General features: G+C 42.5%; 1 protein-coding gene and 1 long non-coding RNA gene across 10 annotated transcripts in view; one reads left to right on the top strand and one right to left on the bottom strand.

Annotated features, from left to right (window-relative positions):
- Positions 1-17: 17 nt before the first annotated feature.
- Positions 18-4,621, top strand: LOC129145214 (uncharacterized). The gene is made up of 3 exons (XR_008550436.1): positions 18-121; positions 1,486-1,552; positions 2,188-4,621. It is a non-coding gene; the product is annotated as an uncharacterized LOC129145214 (long non-coding RNA).
- The window catches only part of CCDC30 (coiled-coil domain containing 30), a 73,888-nt gene continuing 53,842 nt past the window's right edge, over positions 2,518-22,563 (bottom strand). For 7 of the 9 annotated variants that reach the window (XM_054691808.1, XM_054691807.1, XM_037501236.2 and 4 more), the window contains 5 exons: positions 17,134-17,275; positions 11,993-12,129; positions 9,086-9,200; positions 3,351-3,418; positions 2,518-3,004 (listed from right to left, as the gene is read on the bottom strand). In XM_054691808.1, the coding sequence (XP_054547783.1) occupies positions 2,806-3,004; positions 3,351-3,418; positions 9,086-9,200; positions 11,993-12,129; positions 17,134-17,275 (661 nt within the window). In that variant the 3' untranslated portion in view covers positions 2,518-2,805. Of the gene's footprint in view, positions 3,005-3,350; positions 3,419-4,883; positions 4,962-9,085; positions 9,201-11,992; positions 12,130-17,133; positions 17,276-22,563 lie in introns of those variants that run through there. The other 2 variants (XM_054691809.1, XM_054691811.1) reach the window with 2 other exon arrangements.

The following is a 22,563-nucleotide window of genomic DNA, read 5'->3' as shown; positions in this document are numbered from 1 at the left end:
GCGGAGCGCGCCTTGGGACCCGCGCGGAGACTGTGTGTGCGGCCCGGCGTGCGCTTCCTACCGTGTGTCACCGAGGCGACCGCAGGCTGTCAGTTCACTTGCTGTCGCCCGCATGGAGGAGGTAGGGCAGAGGAGGAAAGCCTTGGCATTTGTTGCTGAAGGTCAACTGGCATCCTACTCACATGGTTGCAATAAGTGCAATAAGAAATAATTCTCGCTCGGACTGGGGGTGGAGACTGGGGGAGGGTGGACTGGGCAGTGTCCAGGGTCCTTGTCAGTCTTAGCAGCTAAGAAGTCTGAACTGGGCCTCCCTGTGGTGGCGCAAGGCTTAAGCACCGCACTATGAAGCAGTCCACAGCCTCTGCAGCACAAGTTTTTGATCCTTGGCCGGCCAGAGAGAAACCCACATGGCACAGCAGACCTCTCCTGTCTTGTCAGCTGCTCCCCTCAGCAGTGTATTTCAGTCAGTTTGGCTGTTCTGTTCCCCACTCTGACTCTGGTGTATCCTCTCAGCCCCACCATCTCTGGCCTGTGCCCCAGTTCTTGTATGCATAAATAAATCTTAAAAAAAAAAAAAGTCCAGGGCCTCCCCGGTGGCGCAGCAGTTGAGCGCTGGGTTGCGAAGCTGCCCGCGGCCTCTGCGGCGCCGGTTCGATCCCCGGCTGCTCCCCGGCCACCGGAGGAGGGTCCCACATGGCGTGCAGACCTCTCCTGCCGCCCGCTGCTCCCCTCAGCAGTGTACTTCGGTCCTTCTGCCTGCTCTGCTCCCCGCTCTGGCTCTGGTGAATTCTCTCACCCTCCCGCGCTTCTGACTGTGCCCAGTGCATGTGTAAACAAAACAAACAAACCAGCAAACAAATAAATAAAGCATGCCTCTATTAAAAAAAAAAAAAATATTAAAAAAAAAAAAAAGTCTGAAGTGTACCACGTGCTGTGAGCCTCACCAAGACAGGAACTCTGCTCCTCTTCAGCCCTTAGAGCATATAAGCACCGCTCAGTAAATACAAGTTAGCCCTTCCTTGTAAATCAGGACAATAGAATTTGTTTTAGTGCCGCCACAAGCTTACACTTTTGTCACCCCCAATTCATTCCTCACAGAGCAGCTAGCCCCTTTAAAATAAATCTGCTTCGTGTACTTCGGTCCTTCTGCCTGTTCTGCTCCCTGCTCTAGCTCTGGTGAATTCTCTCACCCTCCCACGCTTCTGACTGTACCCAGTGCCTGTATAAATAAATAAACAAACAAACAAACAAAAAACAACCCCCCCCACACAAAATCTGCTTAGAAATCACTCCAGGCTTTCCATATTTAGGATACAATACAATTCTTTACATAAAAAGGCCCACAGTACATTATCTGTCACCTACCCAACCTTATCTTGTGTCACCCTCAGTTACTGTCCTTACCTTTCTGTTCCTAGAGTTCAGGAGATGCATCTGTCTTCAGGCCCTGGTACTAGCTATTAACAGTCTTTAATGCTCTTCCAGATGTCAACCCAGGAGGAGAGTGCTTCTGAACAGATTTAATGAACTGAATGAAAATGGGTGACTTTGGGTAAGACTTGGAGTCAGAGATTGTATTAAATACCACATTTCAGATATCCTTGAATAATCCTTTCAAAGTTCAGTGGTCTGAGGAAGCAAGAATTACACCTAAAAGTTTAGTTGCTTGATAAAGGTGTCTTTTAAAATTTCTGCTTTCCCTTCTCTCTTAATCTCCCTTTTCTATCCCCAACTAAAGTTAAAGAAGGAAGAAGAGGAGAATAAGAAGGAACGGAGAGATTAAGTAGCAGTAGCCCTCAGCCTTCAGGAGCCGTCAGAGTTTTATACCAACTATTTTAGAATAAATTTTTCAAATTACTAATATCCATGATGAAGTTATAGAAAGACTGGCACACTCATCAACTGCTGGTGAAGAAAAAAAAAAAGGATAATCAACATTGTCCTTCATGGAGCAGTTACTAAGGGCCATGCATACTTTCATTCAATTTCGTCCTTACTATCCTGTGCTAATGGAACTCGTTCCCATTTTATGCTTCAAGAAAGAGGCTTAAAGAGCTGGACTAAACCGTATGTTGACACAACCTTTTGTTTTTTTTAAAGTAAAATAACAAGTGATATACTAAAACTATGTAACATTTACGTCCTTTGACCCAATGATAACATTCTTGTTCATTTGTTTTCTGGCAGAACTCGCCAAAAGAGCCACATTCTCCAAGACTTTCTCCAAGTAGAAACAACTTAAATGTCAAACAACAGGAGAATTTACAGAACAATTAACATGACAGAATATAACTTGGTCATTGAATAGTTATAAAGACTATTAAAATATAGGGAAATTAAAAATCAGAGTATGAAAATGAAATTACAACATAATTTTGAAAAACCAGAAGGAATAACTTCAAAATGAAAGTAATTGTGTTAAGAATGTAGGATTATAGAGTTCTTTTTTAAAGCATTTGCTTTAATGTGATTGTATTGTTTTTACTTTAGAAGTAAATAAGAAAATACCCAGGATAATAAAAAAGCTATCCTGAATTAGCCATCTGTGCTCTGCTGAATGGGAAACTTTATTAAATCATTGAACTTATGTTACTATATTAATCAATACACAGCATTTGAGGATAGCAAACAAACTTGAGAAATCCATTTTTAGAACTGGTTGAATTAATTTATCAGCAAGTTTGAAGACTCCAAGTTGATGTCCAGTTGGGGGCTGCAGTAGCTCTTATCCATGTCATGTTCCACCTTCATGCCCAAACTTGAAGTTAGCATCTTTGAGCAGTCTAGTTTTAGATATCAGTGATTTTATAGTTCTGACTTTTGATCTTGTTCTTGGATGCTATGTGTCACTTTCAGTGAAGCCACATTTATATATCCAATTTCAGAATTCTGTGAACATGAACGAGACTTGGGAGAATTGGAGGTGGCCACTACTGCGTCTGACTTATGTTCTCCAATCTCTTGAATATTTGGAACTGACGCTATCAAGTCTATTCCTGTAAAACTAAGAAAGACCACGTGTGAGGACTTTGCGTAAATAGGATCTCTTAGTGGCACTTAGGGTAACAGAGAGATGGCATCGATAGGATTTCAGTTTTTTACAATTATCAAACACAAAGAAAAGACAAAAAATTTACCTTAAACTTATGTTTATGAATTATTTTCTAACTTAAGTCAGGATTCTGTGATGTGTGGAGGTGACACAGCGACAAGGAGAGAAGGAATTGGAAGATGATTTAAATAATATACAGAAAATTACCCCCAAATGTTTTGCTTTCTCAAGCCAGCAGCTCGGGACTACTGAGGCAGGCATGACATGAGGCAATAAATAAATGATTGTCATTACTAACCTGGAGTTTGGTAAATGCAATATTTTACTCAATACTTCAAATTCAGGGATGTCACTAATTACTGTTTCCTGAAAGGAAAGAAAAAATAAACATTAAAAATTATGACAAACTACTAGCACTATGACCTTAGAACTTATACCTTATGTATGTTTGTGGGTTTTTTTTTTTGGTTATAAATGTGATCCCCTCACCTCACACTCGTTAGAATGACTATCATCAAAAAGACAAAAGTTAAGTGAAGTAAATCAGGAGAAAGACAAGCATTGGATGTGGACTATATGTGGACTATAGAGGAACAAAACAAAGGGTGAGACGAAACCAAATCAATAACAAACTGAAGAAATCTGACTGTGGAATTGAGGCTGCAAGGGGCAGAGAGACACACTGGGGAGGGGCATAATGAACTATAGTGGAGGACTGTGGGTACCTTAGTGGTGGGGGTGGTGTGGTGACATGGACCTGAGGTGTGAACCTATGCCTCTGAATGACACAGTGTTGTGAACCAATGTTATCTGAAGTAAAAAAAAAAAAAAAATTTAAATGAGAATTCTGCCTCCAGACTGCAACATAGAAAACAAACAAAGGAGAGAGGAGACAAATGCTGGAAGAATAGGAAGAAAGGGAGCCCTTATATACTATTGGTGGAATGTAAATTGGTGGAATGTAAAACTACCATAGTCTAGCAATCCCATGTCTAGGTATATTCAAAGGAAAGAAAATCACTGTCCCAAAGAGATATCTGTACCCCACATTCATTGCAGTATCATTTATAATAACCGAGACATGGAAGCAAACTAAGTGTCCACCAATGGATGAATGGATAAAGAAATTCTAGTCACACACACAAGCCCCACCCTATGGCATACTATTCATCCATAAAAAGAAGAAAATCCTGCCACCTGTAACAACATGGATAGATCTTAAGGACATTATGCTAAGCGAAATCAGTCAACAAAGACAAATGCTATATGATCTCACCTTTGTGTAGAATCAAAAAAGTAAACACATAAAAACAGATCAGACTTGTGGTTGCCAAATGTTAGGGATGGATGGTGGGGAATTAGGTGAAGGTGGTCAAAGGTACAAACTTCCAGCAATAAGCTAAATAAGTTCTGTGGCAATGAGTGTAAATTATATTGTGGTGCTCATTTTGCAATGTATATATATATATTACAAAATCATTGTGTTGTAACCACCTTAAACTTATACAATGTTATATGTCAGTTTTACCTAATAAAACTGGAAAAATGTAATCCCTAATGCCTTGGTACTATTTGGTAATTATAAACGTCGTATTTTTCATCAGTGCTTTCTTTAGTATCCTGCTATTTATATCTACTTTTCTGTGTGAATTACCTCATTCAGCTGACAGAATCATTCTATTTACTTAGGTAAGTCTTTAATACTCTGACAAACATTTTCTGTCCCTTAATCAGAAAAGTATCTGTTTTGAACTCTCTGATTTTAAAAACCAAATTCCTTTTTAAAAATACATAGACCAACAGAAACCAAAATTCACAGGGGTTCACATACAATTTATTGACTCCCCCGCCGAACTTGGGTTTAACCTTTGATACAGACCAGCAAGTTTTTGTGAGAAACTCTGTCATCCTGGAAGAAATGAGAAGCTTATGTAAGGAGGAAAATGCCAGCCTTTCAGAGAAAGCTATAATGTGTTAGAAACTTGACTGGGAATTTGAAGACAAGACTTGACTCAGTGCTTTATCAGTTCAACACTGGCGTGTCCCTTCACTCGCTGAGCTTTATTTCCCATATTTAAACAGTAAGAATAACAACTAATGCCCTGTTTTTCAGGGGTTTTGTGAACATAGTATCTTACTATTAAATAGATTTTAAATAATAATTAAATAATATAGGGCCTCCCTGGTGGCACAAGAGGTTAAGTCTCAGCACTGTGAAGCTGTCTGCAGCCACTGAGCACAAGTTCGATCCCATGGCCAGGATCCACATGGTGCAGCAGACCTCTTCCGTCTCACCTGCTGCTCCCCTCAGCAGTGTATTTCAGTCAATCTGCCTGTTCTGCTTCCCACTCTGTCTCTGTTGAATACACTCACCCCACTAACACCTCTGGCCTACAACCCAGCTCTTGTATGCATAAATAAATAAATCTTTTAAAAAATTAAATTATATAAACATAACTAATATATAGGAGGAAGCCAACATATGTTCAATATAAGAACAATAAATGTGGTCTCCCTGGTGGCACAAGGGGTTAAGCATTGCACTATGATGTAATCTGCAGCCTCTGCAGCACGAGTTTGATCCCTGGCCAGCAAGAGAGAAACCCACATGGTGAGGCAGACTTCTGTCTTGCCCACTGCTCCCCTCAGCAGTGTATTTCAGTAGATCTGCCTGTTCTGCTCCCCACTCTGTCTCTGGTGGATCCTCTCACTCCCCGCATCTCTGGCCTGTGCCCCAGCTCTTGTGTGCATAAATATATAAATCTTTAAAAAAAAAAAAAGAATAAATGCAGGTCCACTGAGAAACAGGAATTTTCATTTATTGAATACCAACTGTGTGCCAAGCAATACAGCAGGTAATTTATGTGTGCTATTCTGCTAAATCCCCAACACCCATTTTTAGAAAAAATTTTCTCTCCTTCCTTCCTTTCCCTTCCCTTTCTTCTTTCTCCCCTCCTCTCCCCATAACCCCCCTCCTTTCCTCCCTCCCTCCCTTCTGTTATATGATTGTCACTCGCATTTAGGCCTGAGTCCTGTAAGGCAGACACTAACTTGTTCACCATCATACCCAAACCATATGGCAAACAGGATGAGGCCTGGTACAGTGTATATGATCTACAAATATTTGTTGAAGGAACTCTCTGCAGCTCTTTCAGATGAAGTACTATGAAATCAAGCTGTGCTTCATGAAGATTAGTCTGGAGGCATGAAAGGACAGATTAGAAGGGGAAAGACTGAAAGGAGATGGTTAAGAAGTCATTGCAGAGGGCCTCCCCAGTAGCGCAGTGGTTGAGCGCTGGGTTGCGAAGCTGCACGTAGCCTCTGTAGCACCTGTTCGATCCCCTATAGCACCTGTTCGATCCCCGGCTGCTCCCGGGCCACCGGAGGAGGGACCCGCATGGCGCGCAGACCTCTCCTGCCGCCCGCTCCTCCCCTCAGCAGTGTACCTAGTCCTTCTGCCTGCTCCGCTCCCTGCTTTGGCTGTGGTGAATTCTCTCACCCTCCCATGCTGCTGACTGTACCCAGTGCTTGTATAAATAAATAAATAAATCTTAAAAAAAAAAAAAAGTCATTGCAGGCAGTAGCTCTCTTGCCTACCTGTGACTACTTCACTGACCTTCTCCCTTTGCAGAGCAGCAGAGGCAGCTCTCCTCCCAAGGCTGCCCACATGTGACCATGCAGACTCCTCCCTTTTGGGGGGCAACTCTTTAAATATACAAAGAAGGTATTGTAGTAACCTAGGTGCTAAGTGCTTGGGATACTGTGGGTAGGAAGACAGCCATAGCTTCTGTTTTCACAGAAGTTATAATCCAATAGAGGAAAGATGAAATTACAATACAGGAAGCAATATGGTAAATTAGAAGGCTATGGTCCCAGTTACACTAATGCTCCTTAGGGGGAAATGGTAGACCTGAGGTATTATGAGACAGTGGCTCAGAACAAGTGGGTAGAGGCAGTTGGTCACAAATCGTGCTTTTCTGCTTAATAGGTGTGTGACCTTGGGAATGATGTCACTCACTTCTTTTTAGCTGTAACAGTGGAATGACACATGGACTGAGCTGGAAAGGATGATGCTAAGTGAAATAAGCCAGGAGGAAAAAGATAAATACCAGATGGTGTCACCTATATGTAGAATATAGAGAAACCAAACAAAGGTCAAAGACAAACATTAAAACTAACCCTTGAAAGCTGACCATAGATCTGAGGCATCCAGAAGGGAAGGGGGAGGGCAGAGAAGGCAGGGCTAGCACAACAGACTATTATGGAGGACCACGGGTGTTTTGGTGGTGGGAGAGGGTGAGCTACAGTGACCACACCTGAGAGGAGAAATCCTATACTGTGTCAAAGTATTAACAAGGGTGTAAGACAATGGTTCTTAACAAATAAATAAAAACAAAAACAAAATAACAATAGGAATGACAGACACCATATAAGATTATTTTATGGGTTAAATGAAATAATATACGTAAAATGAATAGCATATAACCAGACACATAGTAAGCACTCAACAAATGTCAAACTTTTGCCATTTTGGTCATTGAATTGTAAAGAAGGAAGGTACCTAGGATATGTCTGATCCCAGGGATCTCCATGTTTGCAGGATATGATACTAAGTCACTGAAGATCAAGGGATCTGGGAAAGATCAGTGGTTGTGTGCCCTAGGTCATATCATCTAACCTCTCTGGGTTTTAGTCTCTCTCCTGTATAAATGAGAGGACTGAACTGAAGAATCCTTAAAATTCTAAGATTAAGAACAATTTTGAAATTGTCCCAACCAGTAGGTATCTTTCAAGTTGGTATTTTTATCACAAATGAGGTATTGACTTTGATGTATTATAGTCCTCACCCATGTGACATTTCTTATTTTGATTTGAGAATAATATTGTGGATCTCAAAGCTATTGGTCATAGCATGTACTCCACTAAGGCTTCTAACTCAGCATTTACGAGACTATAGTACTAATTCTGTGTCCTTCTCTGCTGGCTGCAGCCCTCTCAAAATAGGGTCTATCTTTATATTCCTAATACCTACCATAATTCCTGGAATTGATTAAGTATTTGTGGAATGAATAAGTAAAAGACAATTGAAAACAGATGTAGCTCAAGCAAAGACAAACTAATGGAAGTTAGGCCACATAATCTGGCCATTTTGTACTTCAGACAAAATCTGCAAAACAACTCACATAGCATGAAATAATCTCTTTTCTGAGAGCAAACAAGATGCAGATCTTATGCTCACAGCAATGGTACACAGCAAGCAGGATCTACTGAGAAGTATCCTAAAAGAAACATCTAGCAAGTGATACAAGCCAGGGAAGAGGGCAAGCAGTGTCTGTGCTAGATTCAGGGTATAATCCATTCATGAAGTCCCTCTTGACAACTGCTCACCAGCCAGAGTCAGGACCTTGCCTGGGCCTACACTATTTGCCATCTCTCTCTGGGCTTGCCTACTGTCTGCTTAAATTTTTGGAAGAGAATTGCTTTTCTCTGACTCAGATGTTCTCTTAGGTTTGTATCCTTGCCAGAACAGCCTAGCTTTACTATTCCTCTCTGAGTCTCAGATTTGTTCATCTCGCAAATGGAACTAGGGCAGTGCATGGCAAATAGGGTTGTTGAGAATGAGGCATCCACGTGAAAACATTTAACATTCTCTCATTTTCAAATATTTATGGAGCATCTGCCCATAGATACAATGATGTAGGAGATAAAAATCCTTGGCCTCCAAGATCTCACTGATAAATTGCTGAGCTAGAGAAGCAAAAAGACAAAAACAATACAGGGTGTTGAGGAAGACACTATGAGGCATATGCAAATTGCTTTGGGATCACATAGGAGAGTGTTTAATAAAGGTTGGCTCAATGAAGAGCACAGCTGGCTGACAGCAATCTCAGGGTCTGCTGCCTGATGTGTAGCCCTTGAGCCTCTTTGCCACAGTCTAGCATGAGGACAAGTGGATGATGAGGGAAATGAAGGAGCAGCAACCTCAGCAGCCCAGACTTCTGATTAGGGACCAACAGGAAGCACACATCTTACCTCCCCTCTGCGAATCTGGATGTTCCTTATAATGCGCTCTAAGAGGCCAATGTGATGTGTGAGCTGGAGACTGTTTTCTTGTAATAGCTTATTTTCTTTATCCAGCAACAGTACTCTAAGAATGGCATAAATCATAGGCATAACTAAAAATCTCTGTATCATTTCTAAATTCCAAAATCTATGTTGCATTTCCCACTAGCTCAGGGTCTTAGCTCACTGTCTGGATTTTAGAACTGACTTTGGCAGAATGATTCCCATATTCCAAAACCAAGTGAAAATTAATAAACCTCTGGCTTGTACACAGTCACTAAATACATACTGAGATCAGAGACATGCTATCTACAAAAGCATAAAAGGCACAATTCCAGCCCTTAAGAAACTTAAGGTAGGATATGATCCCATTTGGGGATGAGAGTAAAGCAAGAGATTCTGCATCCCTTCAAATATTCAATCTACAAAACCTACATTTGGTGCTGATCTTACACAGTCAACCCATACTTAGTAGTAATAGTAGAAGAAGAAATACTGGTAGTAGTAAAAATAAGAGCAGTAGTATTAGAAGGGAGGGTTGCAACCACTTGTTGTCTATTTACCATGTACTTAAGCACTGTAACCTATTCAGGTTACATGTATTAGCTCATTTAATCCTCACAACAACCCCATGAAATAGATACTGTTATGAAGCCTATTTTACAAAGTCTATGAGGAAACTGAGACTCAGGAAGGGGAAAGAAACTTGTTTATAAAGATAAAACCAGGGTCCCCCTAGTAGCCTAGGGGTTAAGTCTCAGCACTATTGCCGCTGTGGCCCGAGTTTGATCCCTGGCCAGGGAGCTAATCCATATATGACGCAGCAGACCTCTCCTGTCTCGCCCACTGCTCCCCTTAGCAGTGTATGTCAGTTAATCCACCTATTCTGCTCCCCACTCTGTCTCTGGTGAATCCTCTCACCCCCCATACCTCTGGCCTGCACCCCAGTTCTTGTATGCATAAATAAAAATAAATCTTTAAAAAAAAATAAAGATAAAACCAGAAAGTCATAGAGTTGGAATGCCAAACAGTTCTTCCAGACTTCTAAGCCTGAGCTCCAAACCACCACACCAAACTCACTCTCCAGGGCCTCTGTTTGAGACATACATAAAAATTTTGTTTTTCTTTTTAAACATTTATTTTTATTTTTTTATACATACAAGAACTGGGGTGTAGGCCAGAGGTGCAGGGGATGAGAGGATTCACCAGAGACAGAGTGGGGAAGCAGTACAGGCAGACTAACTGAAATACACTTCTGAGGGGAGCAGCAGGCGAGACAGGAGAGGTCTACTGTGCCATATGGATTAGCTCCCTGGCCGGGTATCAAACTCATGCTACAGTGGCTGGTGATAGCTTGATATTGCTGAGACTTTAACCCTCTGAGCCACCAGGGAGGCGCCACACTAAAATTTTGATCAGAGATTTGTGTTTGAGTTTTGGTTCTAGCCATTTTGTAGTTGTGTGACCATTGACCTAATATTAAATCTGAGTCTCAGTTGCCTCCTCAGTAAATGGGGAAACATTTTCTTATGCTAAGGAAAACATCCACGCCTAATCCAGGTGACCAGAGGATGTCTTCAGGAATGGGGACACTGTTAAAGTTAAGGCAAGGGTAATGAGGCATTTGTGTTGGGCCCCTATTGTCAGAAGCGATGGCATAGTTTGAGAAGGGCAATGTATTATATAGAACCTATAAAAGGGGAGGCTTAGATAGTACAAGATAATCAGAGACTCCAGGCCTGCCCAGGGGAGCATGCATGTATCCAAGGCAGCGGAAAGAAGAATTTGGTTCCTTGGCCAGTCTTTCCCCAGATCTGAGGTGTGGTGGAGTCTAGAGCCAGGCTGCTCAGGTTCACATGCCCCTCTGCTATTGACTAGGCTGCCTGAGTTCCCTAACCGCTCTGGGCCTTAGCTTCTCATCCATAAAAAAAGCTAATAATATTGCCTCCATAATAATGCCTCCCTTGGTTTGAGGATTAAATGAAAGAGCTTAGAATAGTGCCTAGGGCCTCCCTGGTGGTGCAAGGGGTTAAGCACCACACTATGAAGCAATTCGCAGCTCCTGCAGCACAAGTTCAATCCCCGGGTGGCCAGGGAGAAACCCACATAGCTCAGCAGACCTCTCCTGTCTTGCCCCTGCTCCCCTCAGCAGTGTACTTCGGTCAATCTGCCTGTTCTGTTCCCCACTCTGTCTCTGGTGAATTCTCTTACCCCCCTCCCCCACACCTCTGGCCTGTACCCCAGCTCTTGCATGCATAAATAAATAAATCTTAAAAAAAAAAAAAAAAAAAAGAATAGTGCCTAGCATAGAGTAAGTGCTCAAAAAAATGTTTGTATTGGTGACACAGTCTGTCAAGATCAACCCATTTTCTTTGCTTTAATTCTCTTGTGCTCCTAGGCAACTTTTGATTATAGTTAAATTTTGTGATTCAGGAGAGAATGCTTGGGCTGGCTGGGAAGTGAATTGTTATGCTAGATATTTCTTCTTTCAAAGTAACACTGTTATGCTGTGGATGTCATGAATTCAGGTCACCAGTATGACCATGATTCTTGGTCTATCTTGATTCATAGGTATCAAATGATAAAAATGAGTGTCAACCCACACAGTGACAGAGCAGAATGAGCATGGCTGGGTCTTCAGAGGGGCAATGCTGATACCCAAGAGTCTACACTCAATGGCCAGCCTGCCTCCTTCCCATTTTCTCTATACTTTCCCAACTTCTTCCACTTGCATGAATTACCAAAACCAGAGGACAGTGGAGCAACAGTTATGAGCTAGGGTTGCAGACTCAAAGGTCAGCCTCTGGGATGATCTCTGTTGAGGAAGAACATCCTCTTGGTGGAGTTCACTTGCACCTGGGTCAGGACCGCACCTACCTACTCTGGACAGAAGATAGCATCCCTTTGTTGTTGCCGATCAGTTCTTCTTGCTCTGTGAGTTGCACCAGAAGTTTCCCTCTTTCTTGGAGCAGGACATCATTTTGTGCAATGACCTCATCCTGGAAAGCTTTCTCCTAGGAGTAATAAAGCCCCTGTGTTACCATAGCAGAAGAAAGCATTGTAACTTTAAGATTATTGACCTGTTTCTCTAATGTAACATCAAATTTCTCATTTACTTTTTCTCTCTTGTCCTCTAGTCTGTTTTCATCTGTTTGCTAAAATTTCCAGTTATATAGGATGATTTATTTTGGTTATTTTAAGTCATATATTTTGTTTGGACATTAAATCATTCATTTGGGCTGACATTTAAAACTATTTGAGCACTGAACATCCAATAAGGACCCAATGCTCTTACCTGTATTCTAATCCCATAGGTACCAGACCACTGACAAATACAACTCAATTCTGCAGTGTCATATTGAAAATGTTCCCGTATAATACCTTTCCATCTGCTTTGTAGTTACACTCTTCTTAAGGCAAAGGGAGGAAAACAGGAATAGAGCTACCACACTTTGTAACCAGCGTCAGGATCTCAGGTGGCTCAGGAAATCAAGCATGTAAGCCAAGCTCTAGCATGTTCTCCCAGTGATGATGCTGAAATGATTTCTGGCTTGACACCATGTTTCATTTCCTACCAGTGATTTTCCCTGAAAGCAATAGCTGGTGAATTTATAGCTAAAATGGTAAGAAAGTGTATTTTGTGATAAAACACAAACATTCTTATATTGGATGAGTCAATAGATATTAAAAATCATGATCAGTGTAGCATTTAAAAGTTTAAAGATGTAACAGCAACATGGATGGAGTAAGAAGAGAAAATCCTAAAATAAATAAGTCAGAAGGAGAATGATAAATACTGGATGACATCACTAATATGTGGATTATAGTGAAACCAGGGAAAGACAACCTTAAAAGCTAACCCTTGAAAACTGACTAAAGAACCAAAGCATCTAAAGGGGGGAAGGGGTGAGGGGTAAGTACGTATAAAGAAGGAAGGAAGCACAAAGGGCTGTGGTGGTGGACTAAGTGATTTGGTGGTGGGTACCCTACTGTGGAAGAACCCTAACGTTACAGTGAAAAGAATAAATTATTATTTAAAAAAATGAATAAAAATTTTAAAATATAGAATTGCCCTTATCTCATCCATGAGCTGTCAGCAGTAATAGGCAAGTGTCTTCACCATTTCATGTGTGTGTTTTTTTTAAAGATTTATTTATGCATATAAGAACTGGGGTACAGGCCAGAGGTGCGGGGAGGGGGGTGAGAGGATTCACCAGAGACAGAGTAGGGAACAGAACAGGCAGATTAACTGAAATACACTGCTGAGGGGAGCAGTGGGCAAGACAGGAGAGGTCTGCTGCACCGTGTGGCTAGCTCCCTGGCTGGAGATGGGACTCGTGCTTCAGAGGCTGTGGACAGCTTCACAGTGCTGTGCTTAATCCTTTGTGCCAATGGGAGGCACATCATTTTGTGTTTGTTCCTCACCTGCCAATGATGGCAGTGACTGGGGGTGGGAGAAGAATAACAACCTTCTGGCAGATGGGTGAATCACGGGATTAGGAGGGGCAACTTTCTTTCAAATAAGGTGTTCAAAGATATCATTCAGAAAAGACTGTCCATCTATTGTTAAAGAATTAGAAGGAAGGAAATTACATTGTGTTCTGAAACAAGTCAATATAGATTTTAAAGTCATTCATCCAGGGCCGTCAGTGTCTAATGATAATCTTCCTGCTATTGTGTAAGTACAATGATGATAAGGAATGAGAATCAAAGCAATCATCCCATAAGTAACTATGCAGTTAAACTCTATTGGAAAGGAAATTGGATGAGACAGGTTAGAGACATTCTGCCTTTTGAAATGCCAAAATTTTTTGAACCCTAAATCAAGAGACCTGCTTTAATAATAGGAGAAAATATTTTGGAAAATCTGGTTTCTAGTATACTGTTGATGGTCACAATAGTATAAATAGAAGATGAAGGAATGTAGCCCCAAATGTGGCAGCTGGAGACCTGGTGCTGAGAAAGTGAACTAACCTTTTTTATGCTCAGTATTCTGGTTCATGAGCTCCAAAATAAGTAAAATCAGGACCTGCAGGTTTATACTGCAGTGGCATTAAAACACACATCTCAGTCTTCTCTAAACTAAGTAATTCTAATTCTTAATTTCCAATTCAGTTTCTCTTGTGAACTATATAAACACCAATTAACATGCTTCCAAGAGATTTTTACATCAAAAAGAAGAAAATGACATCTGTGAAAAATTTTATGTGTCAACTACCATTTTAGGTATTTCATACTTGAATAATCCCCAAACCTTGTAAGGTAGGGTTTATTTTCCCCATTTTACAGATGAGTAAAATTATATCAGTGACTTGTGCAAGGTTACAGAAGTGTTAAGTGGCAAGGCTAGACTTTGCATCCAAGTCTAAGGCCAGAGACCATAGCTCCCTTCAATTAGTCAGAAAAAGGACTAATTCCTCTTTTCTAGCTTCTACTTAATTGCAGCCTCCAGTCTCTTTTGGGGGACCTTTTGGGGTTCTTTGGGTCATTAGTTTCCATGTGCTGCCTTAACAAATTACCAAACTGGGCAGCTTAAAACAGTAGGAATTTATTTTCTCAGAATTGGATGGTGAAATTAAGGTGTTGGCTGGACTTTTCCGGGGGCTTTGAAGGAGAATTTGTTCAATGTTTCTTTCCTAGCATCTGATGGTTGACTTAGAGTTGTATTCTCTCTCAATCTGCCTTAATCATCACATGCCCTTCCCCAGTGTGTGTCTGTGTGTTCTCTCTCCCTCTAATGCAGGACACTGGTCTTATTGGATTTAGGGTTTGTTTTAATCCAGTATGGCCTCCTCTTAACTACTGACACCTGTAAAGACCTTATTTTCAAGTTAGATCACATTCTGAAGTTCCAGAGAGACATGAATTTTGGAAGAATACTCTTCAGGAAGAAAACATGCTGACTGAAAGTATGCTTAGAAGTGGAAGGTAGGCAGTATGGGAAAGGCTGGGCAGTGTAGAAGTGGTCTGACCATATTTCTGGTGGACCCACGAACTGGGATTGCAACTTTCTGTATATACTCCCCATATCGTTTTTCTAGTTGTGCTTCTGTAGGGTAAGGTAAAAAAGTATCAGGCTTTTCTGCCCTCCCGCCATTAGGATTAATGATGGATCCTTGTGGTCCAGAATGTATGCCTAATGGCGGGCACCTAGAGTAGGGTGTGGGCATGTGTAGATGGGATTCACCTGAGCTGAGAGACTGAGCTTATAAGGGCGGTGTCAGGGAGGGGAGGGAACCCCAGCAGAAGCAAAGCAGCAGCGAGAAGAATGAATGAGAGAGCAGAATCACGAGAGAGAACGTGAGAGACGGCCGGAGAGCCCAGAAAGAGTGAAGACTTGCTAGCCTCCCAGCCCCCTAGTACCCCTACCTGCTGTGTACCTGGTAAATCCCAATAAAGCCTGAAAAGCCACCAAAGGCTCGAGGACTTCTCCTTTACCCCGTCTGCTCCGGTCATAGAGATCCTCTCCGCCCCTTCCTGCCCTTACAGCATCTAACCCAGATCTGAGCCTTTAAAGATTTGATGAATTGGTAATAAAACTGAAGGATACTGCAAAATCTGAATGCCCTCTCTCACTACAGGTTAGCGTACCCATAGGATTTTTAGAAACTAAGAATACAACATTGGTGACTCCTCTGCTCTAATCCATCAATGTTTTGTTGTGTGTGAGTGTAGGGTAAGGAAAAATGTCAGGCTTTTCTGCCCTCCCGCCATCAGGATAGATGATGGATCCTTGTGGGTCCTGAACGCATGCCTGATGGTGGACACCTGGAATAGGGTGTGGGCCTAGGTAGATGGGATTCACCTGGGCTGAGACTGGGCTTTTAAGGGCGGCGTCATGGGGACGCCAGCAGAAGCCGAAAGAGAAGCAGAGAAAGAAGCTGAAAGAGAAGCCAAGAGCAGAGAAGCAGAGAGAATGCCGGAGAGCCCAGAAAGAGTAAAGACTTGCTGGGGGCTGGGAGGCCTGCCAGCCTCCAGGCCCCCCAGCGCCCCTGCCTGCCGTGTACCTAGTAATCCCAATAAAAGACCTGGAAAAGCCACTGAGGACTCTGACTCCTCCTTTACCTGGTCTGCGGGATCAGAACACCTGCTCAGTGTCCTTCCTGCCCCTACAGTTAGTCTACGATTTTTTTTTTTTTTTTTTTTTTTTTTTTTGTGGGACCCTCGCTGGAGGCCAGGAAATGAACCGGCACTGCAGAGGCTGACGGGCAGCCTCGCAGCACAGCGCTCAACCGCTGTGCCACCAGGGGAGGCCCATTCTACGAATTCTTAACTGGAGTTCAGTGATTCCATGGTCTATGGAAAAACTGAAATGATATGAATTGTTGGGATACTTGGCAAGCAGTGGTACTATAATGAATTTGTACGTGGAAATGAGTATTTTAGGAGGGTAGGATTTTAAAAATTCTGAAATTGCCTAGAAATATGGAAGGGAAAAATTTTTTTCTAGTTCAGTCAGTTGCTCTCCATTTTGAATTTACATAAGTTAATGATCTCCAGACCATTCTGCATTTAATTCCATTCATCTATCCCATTTCCTTCTTACCCACCCACCTGGAGGTCACCAGAGCAATAAGACAAACATAAAGGAAGCAGGGATATTTAAAATAAAAGTGGAGGTACTTGTCAGGGATTGATAAGAGTAGGAACCACCTAATTTCATAACCACTTAAAACTGACAGAAGTTTGAGGCAAAATCCTTATGTAAAGCAGGGATGAGTTACGAGGGATGGTTTAGAAGTCTCTGCTGAGGGAGTGTCTAAGAAAAGCGTTTTCACGTGAAGGCAAAACACTGACCATAAATTGGTGTGCAGAGACTTCAGGGTCCAAACTGGTTTAGCATCACTCCAGGTCTTACATCTTAGCAGGGCTTAAAGAGTTACATTGAAAAATAAAGGTGCAAAGAAAGGAAATGAAAACATGAGCTACAAGAGGTCACAAATTTAAAAATGAGCGGGCTTTCGCTACATGACCAACCACCAGCATCATGAACGAGCTCTTCCCCATTTTTCCCTCACCTTTTCCATTTGTAGTCGCAGTAATTCATTTCCATTTTCGAGTTCTTTAATTCTCTTATCTCGTAGTTCTACTTCATGAACTAAACGATCCTTGATTCTGTGATGCTTGACTTTGTAATGGTGATGTTTCTCATTATAGTTTCTATAAAAGTAAATTTAAATATAGGCACGCCTGAACACAGCCAACATTTATTTCGCCTCCGCAAGATCCACCCTTTCTTGAGTTTCCTCTTCTTGGTCAGGGCCTGGCACCAGGTGTGGGAATACACCCTGCCTCACATCTGCAGGACTTCTTGCCCCAGTGGGGGAATGGATCAAGGACAACCTCATAAATAACAAAAGCTTTAGTCATCCCCATGGAATTAAATCTCAAGCTTATCTTGGTCTTGAACTGAGGGTAGTGGCAAAGCTTTAACATCTGAGTTTAATTTAGGGAGCTCCTTGACTTCTATTCCTGACATATAAGTTCTGAATCCTGCTCCATTGATTCACTCATTAATTTAAAATCTCCCAATTCCTGGCCATACTCTTAACAGTGATAGAACCCACTTTCATCTTGTCTAACTTCCAGATAATTTGGGTTTGCTCTTAGTCTTCGCCTTGAATCTGGACTTGCAAATACAATACTACATAGGTCTCTGCTCAAGGCTCTGATTCTAATATAAATCTGAGTTACAGCCAAAAAGCACATGAAGAGATGTTGAATATCATTAGCCATTTAGGAAGTACAAAATCAAAATCACAGTGGTTATTTTTTGGGTCTAGGAATGCTCAGAAATTTTTATATATAAATAAATGGTAACAGCGTTCTCAGACCCAAGAAATAAATAACCTACCAAATCATACCAAATAGGATTGTTCTGGTTTGGGTAGTGGGAGAAACCTGTATCATTTGGCTATAAATGGGAATAAAACAATGATAAATGCTACAACATGGGTAAACCTGGAAAGCACTCTGTTGTTGTAGAGCAACCCCGATACAAAACGGGGTGCCTGACTGTGGGTCCTCACCCGCGCGCTTAAAAGGACTTATCAATGCTCTACTGCAGGCACACGTGAAAGGTTAATAAAAGGTTTATTTACAAGGGAAGGGGAAATGAGGAAATGTACAGCTCTGGGAGAAAAGTGGGAGACAAAGTTTTAAATGAGTCCTACCCAATCTGCCGATCAGGAATCCCAAAATGGCGCTCTCAGAGTTGGCCGCCAGCCAGGAGCGGTGAAGCCAGGAGGCGAGAGATCACGAGCCAGCCACCCCAAGGCCCACGTGTTTGGTTTTTATATCCAACCTGGCTACCCAACTCCACCCTCAGGTCCCAGCCACCCTCCCTTGGTGGTGATGGGATTTGTCTTTCCCAGTGTCTTGATGGCTTTAGTCTGAAGTGGGGCTGGGGTCCACAAAGCCTATATGGGATTAACTCAGGACATCATTTCCCCCTAACATTGTGTTTAAAAAGCCAGTCACAAACAAACAAAAAAACACATGTTGTATGGACTCAAGTTTACATGAAATGTCCAGAATAGGTAACTAGAAAAAGTAGATTAGTGGTTGCCTAGGGCTGGGAATGGGGGTTGAAATTGGGGATAGGGGTGTGGTAGCTAAAGGATTTAATGAAATGTCTAAATTTGATTGTGGTTGTAGGGTAAGGGAAAATGTCAGGCTTTTCTGCCCTCCCGCCATCAGGATAGATGATGGATCCTTGAGGTCCTGAATGCATGCCTGATGGCGGGCACCTGGAGTGGGGTGTGGACCTAGGTAGATGGGATTCACCTGGGCTGAGACTATGCTTTTAAGGGCGGCATCACGGGGACACCAGCAGCAGCAGAAGCCGAAAGAGAAGCCGAGAATGGCAGAGAGACAAGAGAGAGTGCGGATTTGCTGGGGGTTGGGAGGACTGCCAGCCTCCCGGCCCCCCAGCACCCCTGCCTGCCAGCTGAACCCCAATAAAAACCTGCAAAACCACTGAGGACTCTGACTCCTCCTTTACCCGGTCTGCATGGGATCAGAAAACCTGCACCGTGTCCATTCCTGCCCCTACAGTGGTGATGGACTAAACACCATTGAATATATATACTTTAAATGAGTGAGTGGTATGGTATGTGAAATACATCTGAATAAACCTGTTAAAAGAACAAAAATCTAAGTCAAAATTTCAAGCTATTAAGACAGCTAATCTGAGCAAACAATAGATAGCTTCCATGCCACTATTAGGCAGACCTCTTTGAAGATGAACATGCTTCCAAAATAATATTAAGACTTTCTTCAAATTAAAAATGGGGTTTTCTTTGAAATTTTTAAGTCTGATAACACCAAATCACTCTAAGCACTATTGACATTTTGGGCCAGATAATTATTATGGAGGCCTGTACTATGCATTGTAAAATGTTGAAACAGCATCTTTGGCCTCTATCCTCTAGATACTAGTAGTACTTTCTATAGTGCATGTAGGGTAAAGAAAATGTCAGGCTTTTCTGCCCTCCCACCATCAGGATAGATGATCCTTGCGGTCCTGAATGCATGCCTGATGGCGGGCACCTGGAATAGGGTGTGGGCATAGGTAGATGGGATTCACCTGGGCTAAGACTGGGCTTTTAAGGGCGGTGTCATGGGGATGCCAGCAGCAGCAGCAGAAGCCAAAAGAGAAGCCGAGCGAGAAGCAGAGAAGCAGAAGCAGAGAACGCCAGAGAGCCCAGATAGAGTGAGGATTTGCTGGGGGCTGGGAGGACTGCCAGCCTCCCGGCCCCCCAGCACCCCTGCCTGCCACGTACCTGGTGAACCCCCCCAAAAAACCTGAGGGCTCTGACTCCTCCTTTACCCTGTCTGCATGGGATCAGAAAACCTGCACTGTGGTCCAGTTCTGCCCTTATGGTGCAACAACCAAAAATGTTTTTAGACATTGCCAAAATGTCCCCTTACCCTGAGGCAAATCACTCCCAAACTGAGAATTACTGTCCTAACTAATGTTTCAAAACTAGGTTTTCTCTAAGAGCAGTGATTCTGTTATTCTAAAGATTTATTTATTTATACATGTAAGAGCTGGGGCATAGGTCAGAGGTGGGGGGCGGGGAGGGGTGAGAGGATTCACCAGAGACAGAGCGGGGAACAGAACAGGCAGATTAACTGAAATACACTGCTGAGGGGAGCAGCGGGCGAGACAGGAGAGGTCTGCTGTGACACGTGGGTCAGCACCATGGCCGGGGATCAAACTCACGCTGCAGACAGCTTCATAGTGCTGAGACTTAACCCCTTGCACCACAAGGGAGGCCTGTTTGTTATTCTAACCAGTATTATCAGCACCACCTGGTAACTTGTTAGAAATAGGAAGTCTTCAGACTCTATCCCAAAACTACAGACTCAGAGACTTAGGGTGGATCTGTGTTCTAACTAGTAGTGCAGGGAGTTCTGATGCATGCTCTAGTTTGAGAAATCCCTGACTTTCCTGAATGTCTAAAAATGTGGATTTTTTTTTAACTGAAAGTGTTTAAGGAATGAGGAGTCTACTCTTTGTCATTGTAGGCACTTAAGGACACAGTTATTCATGCCCATGTTGCTGGTTACAGATGACAACTGTCCTTACCTGGGATGCTATCTCTCAAAATGGAGGAAGCCCCTCTAACTGAAGGTAATAAATGTATGTTCTGGGCTTTTCACATAAGTCCGATTTTAATGCAAACTTGTGAAGGCTATCTCCTCACTCTGAATCAGGAGATGAAGACTGTGCACTAAGCTCTTAGCTACCGGGTGTCCTTACCCTTCACATTCCAAAGAAGGGACTGGCCCTTGACTGTTCTTGGGAGATGACCTCTTGCCTCTGGAATAGCCTGCCTGATAAGAATGTCTGTGTACCTGGGGCCTTGGGTCACACCAGATAGTTTATGTTAACAACATGATATATTGTGAATATATAACAATGTGATATATGGTGAATGTTTTTGTTCACCAAGGGCCCTGGGCCACCCTGTTTCAGTTTGACATCTGGGGAGTGGGGGACTGAAGGTTGAGTAGATAGGGTCAATTACCATGGCAATTCATGTCTATGTAACAGACTCACAGTAAAATCCCTGGACTTCAAGGCTCAGGTGAGTTTTCCTGGTGGGGAATACTTCATACATGTTGTCAGACATGGCTGCTGGGAGAACTGAGTGCTGGCCAAACTACTCCCCTGGGAAAGGACAACTGGGAGTTTACTTGTGTCTTGTTTCTCCCAGACTGTCTTTTCCCTTTGCTAATTTTGATCTTTTTGTTATAATAAATGACAATCATGAGTGCAATAGCCTTTCTGAGTTCTGTGACTTCTCCTACTGAATCACCAAACCTTAGTGCTTTAGGACTCCCAGCCCAGAGGGGAGACACTTTTGCAGAGAAGAATCTGACCTCAGAGCTTGTGATCTCCCCAGTATACCCTAAGGATAAGATACCAGCAAAATCAGGCAAACCAGATAGTCCTGATTTCTCCTAGTAAGATGTTTTGTTTTGTACTAGAACCAGGAACTAAACAGGAGGAGAAGAGAAAAGCAGATTTATCTAGATGCTAATTCTAGTCAAATTGTAATGAAGAGCTACTTCTAGAGAGTCTTACGTTCTATTTGTAAATGAATTCTTACCCCTACTTGGTTTTGCAAGACTCCTCCACTTTCCAAAACTGCCCTCTCCCCTTGTTGCTGATTGTACATTAAAACATAATGTATGTTTTCCCCTTAAAAAATCATTTTTCTGAAGATTAATTAGGCTGCTAGCCAGAAACCAGACTGAGAAGTTTGGATTCCTGTAGATCAAAAAGAAAAAGCAAACCATCCTAGGCACAGCTTGTGTGTGTGGCAGTGATTGTCTTCTGGGGTTGTCCCCAATTCATTTTCTCCTTCTATCATTATGGGCCCTATGATATTTAGCTTGGCAGTTGGTTGCCCAATATGTGAACTACATTTTCTGGTTTTCCTTGCAGCTAGATGAGGGATATAAGTTCTGTCCAATGGAACATTAGTAGAAATAGTGTGCTTTAAAAGAAAGTGGAATGCCCTTGCCTTCCCCTTTCTTTCTCTTGGTTGACTGGATAAGGTAATGAATCATCTTGAAGTATACAGATAAGGGTAACATGTTAAAGATGCTAGAGTGGAGCCTCCCTGGTGGCCTAGGGGTTAAGACTCAGTGCTAATTAATTAATGATAATTAAAAAAATTTGAGTCTTATTGTGGAGGTAACGATATCAATAAAAATGTAAAGAATGGGGGCCTCCCTGGTGGCACAAGGGGTTAAGACACAACCTATGAAGCTGTCCACAGCAGCTGCAGCATGAGTTCCATCCCCAGCAAGGGAGCTGACCCACATGGTGCAGCAGACCTCTCCTGTCTCGCCCTTTGCTCCCCTCAGCAGTGTATTTCAGTCAATCTGCCTGCTCTGCTCACTATTCTCTCTGGTGAATTCTCTCACCTCCC

Source organism: Talpa occidentalis, unplaced genomic scaffold, assembly GCF_014898055.3.
Source record: "Talpa occidentalis isolate TD23 unplaced genomic scaffold, MPIMG_talOcc4v2.1 talOcc4.9, whole genome shotgun sequence".
Taxonomy (NCBI): domain Eukaryota; kingdom Metazoa; phylum Chordata; class Mammalia; order Eulipotyphla; family Talpidae; genus Talpa; species Talpa occidentalis.
The sequence above is the reverse complement of the archived record's forward strand: the minus strand, read 5'-3'. Positions and strand labels throughout refer to the sequence as shown.